This window comes from Gymnogyps californianus, chromosome 14, assembly GCF_018139145.2.
Source record: "Gymnogyps californianus isolate 813 chromosome 14, ASM1813914v2, whole genome shotgun sequence".
Classification (NCBI taxonomy): Eukaryota; Metazoa; Chordata; class Aves; order Accipitriformes; family Cathartidae; genus Gymnogyps; species Gymnogyps californianus.
In genome coordinates, this window is record NC_059484.1 from 15,033,303 (window position 1) to 15,044,652 (window position 11,350).

Consider the following 11,350-nt stretch of genomic DNA (forward strand, 5'->3'; position numbering starts at 1 on the left):
CCCCCTTCCTCCCCAAATCCCCCCAAAAGATGGGCCCAAAAGCCCCCAAAGGCAGATGGGACCCCCGGGGGAAGGACTGGATCCTGCCAGCGAGGAGTGAAACAGGCAACAACGAAGTAAAACCAGAGCCCCCCCGATTTATTAGCTCTCCCAACACAACCCCACAGAGGGGCAGAGGGGAGGTGCAGCCCCCCCCAGCCCCACTCACGGCTACAGGGGCTCCTGCAAAAATAACTGGGTGGGAACCCCCACCGCCAGTGGGGTCCCTCCATCACCCAGGGTGAAACGCCATGTGTGTGTCCCCCCCCCCGCTGCCCTGGCCCCGCTCTGGAGGTGACGGCAGCATCTCGGGTACCGCGTCCACCTCCAGCGGCAACCGCTGCCATCCTGCATCCTGCGGAGCAGCTCCATCCGAGGGGAAATTTGGGCCCTTATCCCGGTAAACCTGTGACGGCTCAGTCTCATTTGCCAGCCCCGGCAGCTAAACCCAGGGGCCATGGCTGGGCGCGGGAGAGGCAGAGCTGGGGCTGCAGCTCTGTACGGCACCACCAGTATGAAGACGCGTCTCCGGCTGGGAAACCGTCCCCCATTTCCCCACTGACCTTCGTCCACATCACATGTAACAACCAAAGAGACCACGTAAAACCCTCGGGGTTTAGGTACAAATTCTGGCACCAAAGAAAAACAACCCCCTGCAAAATGGGAACCAACCCAACCCTCCCCCCCACACCCCAACATTATTAAAATACTTTCGCTTTTAATATTCAAGAGGTTTGAAGTTCTTAGCATCCTTCCGATTGCCATTATCCCAACGTCCGCCCTGTCCCCGAGGGCCGGCTCTCCTCCGTGATGGGGGATGCCCAGCACCACTCGGCTTTACCACAGGAAACACCACATGTGTACAAGATTGCAGGGTGGGCTTGGGGGGGACGGGAGCGTGCCGGGGAGTGCACCGGGGCCAGCACACCGGGGCCAGCACACCGGGGCCTTCTCCTGCTTGGCCGCGGTCCCACCACGCTGCCCACAGAGGGGGAGCAAGAGGTTGAGGAGCCTGAAAATGAACGGAGATGACAAAAGAAATCGTGCCTGCCCGAGTCTTTGAAAGACAAATCTGCCTTGTTCGCAGCTTTTCCAAGTAGGTGTCGGGGGAATCCAGCAAACTCTCCTGTTTCCTGCCGTGGGGCCGATGGCAGGAGTGGGTCTGGGTCCCTCTGTGCTTTGGGTCTCCACCAGCTCCGTTCCTCTGCTCCAGCTCAGCAAAGTCACCTCCAGCGTGCCCAGAGCGGCTCCTCTGCCCTCGGACCAGGAGGCGAGGGACAGCTCTGCTGCTGCCCTCAGGCCCAGGGGGCTTGGAGCCCACTTTGGGCAGAGAAAGGGGGAATTTGTGCCACTTCCCCGTGTCGGAGAGGGGCTGGAAGGGACCTCACCGACAGGCCCAGGAATTAAAAAGGAAAAATAAAACGAAAGAGAAACGGGTGTGGGGTAGGTGGAGAAGTGGCAGCGCAGGGACCGCAGAGTCAGGCCGCCGCTCGGGCAGCCTCCGGCGCAGCCATTCGCTCCTGGGGGTCCCCTCCAAGGCAGCGGCCGGGTATTGCTGAGGAAGGTCCCGCTGGGTGCAGGGGTCAGCCCCGCTCAGGTATTGCTGGGCGGGCGGCGGGCGGCAGCTACCTGGTGCTTTGCAGCTCCTCCCGCAGCCAGGTGGGCAGCGTCTGCCCCATTTTGTACAGGAGCTTGGAGAGCTCTATGTTATGGTCCCTGTAATAGTCCCGCAGGAAGGCGCGTGACTGCAACGGGAGAACAGAGAGGAAGGTCAGGGGGACCAGCCCCGAGCCCACCGCCCCGGCACGGCCCCCCCGGCCCCGCTCGGGACCGTCCCAGGAGGCTTTCTGCATACTCACATCTGAATCCATCTCAGGGTACTTCCTCCCTTTGCTCTTTCCCAAGCATTTCATTTTCCCTCCATCCAGAAGCTGACACCAGAATCCTTTCTTTGGATCAAACCTGTGAAGCGAGAGCTCTGCCTCACTCCTCTCGCCCCCCCACACCTTCCGCAGGCAAGCACGCTGCCCAACAAGCCCCGCTGCTGCCCAGCCCTGCACAGGGGCACTTCTCCACCTCTTTTTAATCCGCAGCCCAGCTAACATCTCATTATCGACCCCCTGGTACAACACGTTTCCCATGCAGCCACACAGTAAGCAGCCTGCCAAGGCTCATTCATCACCGCATCGCCCTGCTGAGGGAGCACGGGGGTCTACGTGTGTTTAATTATTATTTTCTGTGGCACCTTCGGCCCTGGATGCCCTCAAGAGCCCCACAGCACCTGGGTGCAGACTCAGAGCAGCCCTGCACAGAGGTAAATTATTATTTTTCTAGGAGCTCTGGAGGCTCCTGCTTCCCACGGTGGGCTTTAATGTCTGGAAGGCTCAGAGCAAGCTGACACGCACGGAGGTGCCACACGGCCAGCAGCAAGAGCTGCTCTCTGCAGTGCGTGCACGAGGAGCCAGGGTGCTAGGGCTCAACACCATCACATGTGGCACAAACATATCCCTGAACTCTGCTCCAGGAGCCCAGAACTGCTCCTGGACTGCCTGGAGTGACACCACCATCCCCACCGCGGTGTCTGGATAAGCACAGCAAAGTGGGGTGCTTGTTGAACGGTATTTCTGATGGCAGCTACCCCAGTGTAGGTCGCAGCAACAAGGAGCTGCTGTTCCGGCCTGAGGTGAAACCCTGGTCTCATCAAAACCAGCAGCAGCTCTGTGGTGAGCCCCAAGGCTGGGGGCTGCCCTGGGACAGCAGTGGTTGTCCCCAGGGACAACCCGCTGCACCGGGAGCAACAGCAGGTTGGACGAAGGAGAAACTCAGGGAAGGACTCACGCCAGGGTCTTGTGATAATCGATGAAGTTGGTCACGCTGAGGAATTTCTGGACCGTCTCCATCACTTTGGCGGGTTCCGTTCGGAGCAGCTTGCCATCCAGGACCAGGATCTGCAAGGAGCAAGGCAGGGCGGTGAGGTGCCGCTGGCTCCCAGCCCTGCTCTCCTGGGGCACAACAACGCCTTCACCACACCTTTTGCCATCTTGGAGCCAAATTTGCCACGAGCCCGCGCAGGGTCCCCTTTTGAATGCTAACGTGCCCCGGTGTTCACTTACACTGGGTGTTGGAAAATTAAATGCAAATAAAAGCCAGGGCCAGGATCCATCCAGGACAACAACAGAGCTTCAGCTCAGGGCTGCCCAACCCACAGCCAGCCAGGATTGCATTACAGCAATTACGCCAGAAGCAGACAACTAATAGACTTTATAAGGTTAAATGACAGCGGAAAAATCATTCAGTGACTGAGCCCGTACACTGCCAGCAGCACTCCACTGTGCGGGTCACGGCAAGGCTGGCATCCAGCCCCCATGTCCCCTGCAGGCAGCTCAAACCACGGGCAGCTTTGCCTGCTATTTTTGTCCTGCTTTGATGCCGCGGTGACACCAGACAGGGCAGCCCCGTGGGGGTCTGTGGCCGAGAGTGGCGAGCAAGTGGTGGGTGTCCCTGTCCACCCACAGCCCTCCACCCCACGGCCCCCTTTCAACCCTGCTTTGCCAGAGGACCAGCAGAAGGACCTACCTGCCCAAGACAGGCACAAGGACATCTTTGTGCATCATCCATCACCAATCTCACACTACAAGGGTTTCCTTCTTGCACAATATCTGCCCTCTGCACCTTCCCCAAATACTTTTACTCTTCTCCCCATGGTTATTAATAAGGTGTAAGAAAAGCAGCTCCCACGGGAGCACCCTCGCAGCTGACTTGGGACCCAAGCTCCCTTCCCTGAGCATCCTTGCTTGGGCGAGGGGGGCTCCCCAAGGTGCTGCCACCATAGGAGTGGGGTGCTCCCATCCCTACCTGGTTGGCGTGGTAGCTGTTCAGCCAGCGCTCGATGTGGGTGGCGTACCAGCCTGGCACCAGGCAGCGGTTCTGAAGGGTCCGGAGCTTCGGAGCAGCCTCGGGTCCCGCCGTAATCACCTCGTGGAAGGTGTATTTCAGGGCGACTGGGTCATCGTGAGCTCGCTGGTGCTGTCAGGCACGAGCGAGGCAGGTTTTTTCCTGGGGCAACCCAAATCGTGGGCTGCCCACAAAGCGCTGTGGCTCCCAGGCCACCACGCCGTGTCCTCGTGCGTCTTGTTCAGCCAAAAAGTGCAGCACCCGCAGGCATCCCACCTCCCAAACCAAGCCAATGGAAGGAAGCCCCTGGCCCAAGGGGAGGTGGGAGGCTCGCACTGCCCCACGGGGCTGCCCAAGCCAGGGAAGGGGCAGAGGCAGCAGCTCACCTGATACCAGGAGTAGGCTCGATCTGCAGGGTTGATGAGGATGGTGATGACTTTGGCCTTGGAGAGCAGGGCTGCGGCTCGCCGGGGAGCCACTTCTGAGTCAAAGTAGTTGGCACTTTTCTCGAAGTAGAAGTCAGAGGTGGTGTTGGAGGGGATGGGGAAGAACTCCATGTACCTGGGGGAGGCACAGCGTGAGGCAGGCGGATGGGCATGACAAGATGTCCCCGGCACTCCCCCTTGCAGGTGACATCTCAGACACTCTGTACCAAGCACTAACCCTGCAGAGTCGCCCCAGGTCTGACACGCTGCCTGGGGCTCCACAATCCCCTCCAGCCATTCTGGAGGGCCAGGCCTCACCAGATTCCCCAGGCAGACCCTGAAACCAGGGGGTAGCAGATGCACACAAGGCTGACTTCTGCCAAGGGCACTTCTGAGTCCTGGCAAGTGGCCTTTGCCCTACGGACAACATCTCAGGGATAAACCATGGTGGTGTGATGGCCTGAAGGCACAGGGCAGAGCCTGTGCAGGATTCATCCCACCTTGCAGCACCCAGGTGCCCTCCAGCAAGAGCCTGGTGGCTGCAAGGCCGACAGGAAACCCCACGGCACTGCTGCTCCTGTTCCCAAAGGAACTGGCGCTCCCAGCTCAGCCCCCGCAGCGCGGAGACCTACCAGTCGATGCCCTTGTGATAGTTGTGTCCGTTGAAGAACTGTATCTCCTCAAGGTCTCTGAGCTGGGGTAGTTGCTGCTCAGGTCCGGGTGCATCCCCAAGAAGAGATAAAGGGCGGTCGTTCCTTTGGACAGACAGAAAGCAAGAGGTGACTTGGGCCAAACCTCCCTCCGAGCTCTGCTTCAGGGCAGGAGGGCTGAGAGAGGCTCTTTGGGGGCGTGGGGGGACCTGGCAAGCCTCCCGGCATGCTCACAGCACCAAGGGTGAAGGGAAGCACCTGTTTTTTGAGGCCCGATAATGAGAAGCTTTGGGAATCGGTCACAGGTCTTTTCTTTGGACCAAATGTCTTTGTGTCGTTTGTCTTCACAGGGATCCTGAAATGCAGCGGGGAGGATTAGAGACAGGGCAGCCTGGACGGGACCGCACACCACTGCTCAGCCCCCTCCAGCCCGAGCAGACACACGGGGAGGCCAGGCTGCTCAGCAGGCAAGGCAAAGACGGGGCTTATCTCCAGGGCTACGGGGCAAACTCCTTCCTGGCACTGCTGACAGAACCACAGAGAGGTGAAAAACCGCTGCTTACCCAGGGGATCAGAGGGAAATGCAGGTTGGAAGGGACCTGAGGAGGTCATTTAGTCCAACCTCCTGCTCAGAGCGGGGCCAGCTATACCCCACTTCCCTCTCCCAGCCCAATAAAGGGGGCTGCTCCCCGCCATTCCAGGCACGGGGGGTACCTGCCACAATGGGTCCTTCTCCTCGGAGAAGATCTGGAAGTATTTCTGTGCCAGCTGCACGGGTGGCAACGTCTGCAGCTTCAAGTTGGTCCAGGAGTTGAGGAAGCGGACCAGGTGCTTGAAGGTGTACAAGCCCAGGCGGTCGTTGCCGTAATTGGACAGATGGGTCATGAAGATGCTGATCTGAAGCGGAGAGGACGGAGCAGGGGTTAGCGGAGCCTCACTCGGCAGCCATCCCATGCAAATGGCTCCCACCCTGGCTGAAGACATCAGGGACATCTCCCACAGCGGCGCTGGGGGACAGCTCTGCAAGAGACGCCTGTCCATCTGTCCCTGGGCAGCTGGACGGCAGTACTCACAGGGTTGAGGAGCACGGTCAGGAACAGTTCACCCCCGTTGATGATTTTGTCCAGCTCACTGGAGCCACCGGGGTATTCATTGTAGAAGATGGTGTGCGTGAAGAGGCCACAGGTTTGCCGGGGGAGTACCTGGGGCAGGAAAAAGATATGGATGGAGCAGGCGGAGGAGCCAGGGCAATGAAATGGCCACATGGCCTCCTCTAGGCATCCAGGGCTGGGTCTCCTTCTCCTCCCAAATGAAAAGGGGGTCCCCTCAACCCCTCAGAAGTCAGGACCAGCTCCACTGCCGCTCCCCACCCTCGACTTGAATCCTGCTACCCACAAGGGATGGAGGTGGACAGATGGAGAAGCCAGAAATCGTCCTCCCATGAGCTTCCCCCATGCAGGATGAGCAGAGGGCACAGCCCCCTCAAATCGAAGCATCCGAGCTGCTCAGAAACCACCCGCCGAGGTTCTGGGTTTTGGTGGGGTAGGCAAGAGGAGAGAAGCACCAGAAATAAAGCCTGCCCACCTACCATGATGCCGTTGTGGATGAAGCCACGGCGATAGCGAGCGGGTTTCAGGTGGGGGTACTCCTCCGTGCTCGTCACTTTGATTGACCAAACCTGCTTCCAAGCTTCATACAACTGCACATGGACGGGGTATACGCCTGAGTGGTGGGGGGCTACAGCGTACCCCATGTCAGTGGGGATGCCATGCTCCTGCAGAGATGAGAGCAGGGAGTGGGTGACCGTGGAGACCCCAAAACCACAACATCCCAAACCAATCTCTCCCCTACGGACTGCCCATTCCCAACCACAAATTGTTTATTTGTGCCTCTGGAGAGCAACCAGGGCAGGGCTGTGCCAGCACATCCTCTCCTAACCAGGGCTTTCTCCATGAAAGGGAGCCCAGGAGGAGACATGCTGGGTGGACACTTGCTCCTCTGCTTCACGTGGACCATCCTCATCCCTGCCATTTCTGCTGTCACCAACAGAACAACAGCAGCAAAGCTTTTCTGTGGAGAACGAGGAGATACATCTATACAGGACTGTAAATCGGTTTATATCAGTAGATATAAAACAGCCTGGAAATTCTGAGCTGGACAACTGCCCATCCCAAGTAGGGATGGTCTGGTCTCTCTCTAATTAAGCACCTCTAATTATCAGACAACAAATTCAAGTTAGCCTGAAGATCCCTCTCTTAGGCCATAGGACCCAATTATTAGTACTGGGTCTGGCTTTACTCGTTTGGATTCAAGACAGCTGTGAGCAAACCAGTCGATCACAACATGATCTGGTCTCAATGCTGGCTTTATCAGGGCCACATAAAGGACAGTCCAAGAGGATGGACAACCCCTTACCAAGCTGAAGGTCAGAGCTTGCCTTTATAAACCAAACATGTCCCCAACAGCTCGGCCTGCAGAGGGAGTTTCCATCAGCCAGAGCCTCCTGGCACACGGCCACCGCTCCAGGATCCCCCACCATTGCCCAGCACAGCATCAAACCGCGCCGGGCTGAGCACCCAAGTCGCATCCCTCTGGACTGGACCTCCGCATCCCCCATGGTGCCGGGCCAGGCAGGCACGGCAGCAATGCACAGCCAACGTCTCCCCTCGAACAGGCACCGGGGCAGCTCGCTGCCACAGCAGCACGTTGGCTGGAGTAGATAAATCCTTTTGCTCCAGGTACTGGCGTATAAATGGATTTACCCGCCCAGCTGCAACGTGGGGGACATGACTTAATGCCACCAGGTCCCTTTGCTCCAGCAAGCAGAGACCGTCACCCAGGTCCCCCAGGAAGCCTCTTCGCCCCCCTTTTCCCGTCCTCCCACCACCATGAGCACCCCCACCGGCGGCATCTTACTCACGACAGCGAATTTCTTGTTTAAGGTCATCTGCTCGGCGAGAACTGACTGGTTGTGGAAGAGGTGAGGCTGCATGTGGCTCCACATGTGGGGGAACCACCAGAACTCCCTCACATAGGACAGCAGCAGGTCGTCGCCTTCATCCTCGGCATCGGTACCTGCGGGCACGACGCTCACCATCACCGCCGGGCATGCAGAGCCGCGCGCGATCAGCCAGGGCAGAAGGAGGGGGAGTCACTCTCGGTGACCGGGTGATGGGGGGCAGCAGGGTGGGATGCCTGAGGACCCTCCTGCAGCCCCAACATCAGCCTCTTTGAGCACCGGTTCGTGCCCCAACACCAGCCGTATGGCACCAACACGCAAAGCGATGCCCTCGCCCTCCTCACCCGTGTGGAAGAATTTCCCTGAGTATCCCAGGTTGAAGGTGAAGTTCGGGATGTGGGTGCGCAGCTCTTTCTGCGTGTCGAACAGCGCCTGGGAGAGGGGGAGAGAAAGCAAGATGTCCTCAGCACGCAGCCATGGGGACGGCTGCCACGCCAGGCCACACGCAAGCGCCCAGCCCCATGCATCCCCTGCCCACCCAGCCAGGACATCACAGCTGCACCTTGACATCTTCCACCTTCATGCGCGTGCCCTCCTTGCCCACAAAGATGTCGTCGATGTCCACCAGGATGTAGCGGTCGAGGGGCAGGGAGAGCCTCTTGCTCGTCAGGAAGGAGACGGAGTCCACAAAGACGAGCTTGTGCAGCCAGAAGTTGAGGTTGTTGCCAAAAAGCACCCTCTGGATGCCGTCGTGGAGGCCCAGGTCCTGCATCACAGTGGTGTGCAGCGCCGCGTCCACGCTCATGTGCGGGATGGACTCAGCTGACTTGGTCTTGGCCAGGAGGACCGGCTCGTAGGTGGAGTGGTTGGACTGGAAGACGGTCCAGTCCTCCCCGGGGAGCACGCCCTTCTCCACCTCGCTGGGGCGCGTGATGTACAGCAGGGGCGACTTGGGGTTGATGCTGCAGTCCTTCAGCGCCAGGTTGGAGTGGAGGAAGAGGGGGAAGCCCTTCAGCTGGGCGCTCAGCAGGCTGTTCTCGTTGGCCTGCATGGGGGAGATGGGTGCTAGAGGAGACGGGACGCTGGGGACGAGTGCCCAGACTGGCTGTGCAGGCAGGGGCTCACCGGGGGCACCGACGGCCACGGCAAGGAGGGAGGCGGCTCACTGCCCCCGGAGATCCGGGTGCCGGGTCCCCCTCCTTCCTCTCCTGAGTACAGGGTGCCCTCGTCCTCCTCGCACGCTCAATCCTGCTCACGTCCAACGTGCAAAGCCCCCTGGGGCTGTGAGCCCTGGGCAGGAGAAGGGCAGGGGGCTGCCGAGCAAAATACCTGCTCATGCTTTGGCAAACCCCAGCAAGGGTCACTGCTGGGAAACGGGATGCTAAAAGCAACTGGGCTGATCCCAGAGGTGTGTTTTTACCCCCAAAACACCCAGCGGCCACACACCCCTTCCACAGGGAGAGGGCTGAGATGGTGCCCTCTACTAGAAGCCTGTGCCCCATGCCAGGCTGCAGGCCGGCTCCACACCAACTCAGGCTGCTTGCAGAAAGCAAGGGGAAGGCAAAGTGTCTGCAGGGCAGCGGGACCCCGGAGCCCCCCGCTCACGCCCGGCCTGGCCTTGGGGTCTCAGCTCGCCCCATCCACCCCCTTACCTTGAAGAAGCCGATGATGCCCACACCGTACTCCACACAGTACTTGTCCAGCAGCTCCCGGTTCCAGGCGTCCAGGTTGACATACTTGAGGATGTTCTCATAGATGATGAGCGCAAAGCGTCCCCGGTCCTTGTCGGTCAGCGTGGGCATGTCCCCCTTCCCCGGGGCGATCTCCGTCCTGTATTTGAAGCGACTCGACTCCAAAATGGCCATGATCTCCTGGCCCAGCTGGGAGTAGAGACTCTCCACAAAGACCAGCACCAAGGGGTCTGTGCGGGAGGAGTCGGCCACCCTGAGGGTCTTCAGCGGCAGCAAGCGGGAAGGGGCAACCTTGGGCTCATCGCAGTCTGGCCCCGCCACGTCCCCAGAGGGCTCCAAGCCCCTTTTCCACCCATATAAATAATACGCAGAGATGAAAACACTGAGCAGGCAGAAGGCAAAGAGCAGGAGCAACACCACCTGCGGAGAGAGCTGCCGGATACCCCGCCGGGCCCTGGCCAGCACAGTCATCCTTGCATCCGCAGGGTGAGGTGGGGCCCCTCTCCCCTGCCTGCCCCCTCCCCTCGCGAGCCCCGGGGAGGGGAAGAAGCAACCAACCAACCAAAAAAAAAAAGGTAAAATAAAATTGAACACTACTAATAAATTAAAATACTAGCAGGCTGCCTGTGCAGGCTCTCTCCCTTCCAGCAGTCCAGCGTCCCTCGCTGTCCGCTTCATGTCACCATGGCAGACGCACCGAGAGTCCCCTTGCCGAGCCGAAATCCCCGCGGTGGCAGTAGCAGCAGCGGCAGCAGCAGCCCCATGGCCTCAGCAGGGCGAGGGGGCGGCGGGCGGCCTCGGCGCAGCTCGCGGCGGGCGCGCGGGCATGGCAGCTCCCCGGGGTGCCCCGGTCCCCCGGCTCCGCACGGCGCCCTGCAAGAGAGAGGCGGGATGAGCAGGGAGGGACGGTGTTGGTACCAACGCTGACGCTTTTATTTACGCCAGAGCGGCGGCCCGGCAGATCCCTCAGCGAGCTTGCCGGCGTGCCAGGGCTTGCCGCGAGAGCGCCGTGAGCTCCTGACAGCGCCGGGGATGGGGGGGGAGTGCGGTACGCACGCGTGCCATGGGACCCCGGCTGCGGTGTGTGCCTGGAGCACAGCAGCATCACTGGGGTGCTATGGAGGGGAGCCCCCGGCCCCCCATGAGTCCCTGTCGCACCACGCTGCTGGAGAAGCAGCCCCACTCCTCCTGTTTGCCCAGCAGGAGCCAGGCTGCGGCAAGGAGAACAGGGGTGTGGGGGGTCCGAGCCCCACATCGCCCAGCCCCGCTGGCAGGGAGGGACGCGGGCAGCCGGCCAGCCAGGCGGCACGAGGCCGAGCCGGGAGCCGCCAGCCAAGGTCACCGAGACGGGCATGCGGGAATGCCCACGTGGAGCCGAAGAGACCTTGGGAATATTTTTCCCTTCCCTATGAAAGACCCATTTAAAAAAAGAAAAGAAAGAAAAAAAAAAGGATGGGCACCACTTGCCAGGAGATGAAGCCGCCCGGGGGGGACACTGATGTGGCCAGTGTGTTTAAGGGAAAAACAAAAGTGTTGGCATGGTGGCTCGCAGCAGCACTGTCCCCAAACTCACCACCAGTGCTGGGGACAAGGGCAGGAGTCCCCGCTCCTCCTCGGGGAGAGCTCCCTGCGCCCCACCAGCACCATGGCTGAGCACCCGCCCTACAGGCACTAGCCAGGCACGTAACGGGA

General features: G+C 60.1%; 1 protein-coding gene across 1 annotated transcript; it reads right to left on the reverse strand.

The window, feature by feature from the left end:
- Positions 1-754: 754 nt before the first annotated feature.
- NDST1 (N-deacetylase and N-sulfotransferase 1) lies at positions 755-10,459 on the reverse strand. The gene is given in 15 exon segments (XM_050905428.1): positions 755-1,784; positions 1,899-2,001; positions 2,878-2,987; positions 3,895-4,065; positions 4,320-4,494; positions 4,991-5,042; positions 5,045-5,113; positions 5,267-5,363; positions 5,723-5,905; positions 6,082-6,210; positions 6,597-6,782; positions 7,929-8,083; positions 8,312-8,399; positions 8,530-9,012; positions 9,620-10,459. Coding segments are annotated over 15 exon segments (2,631 nt in total). The 5' UTR covers positions 10,130-10,459; the 3' UTR covers positions 755-1,664.
- Positions 10,460-11,350: the final 891 nt, after the last annotated feature.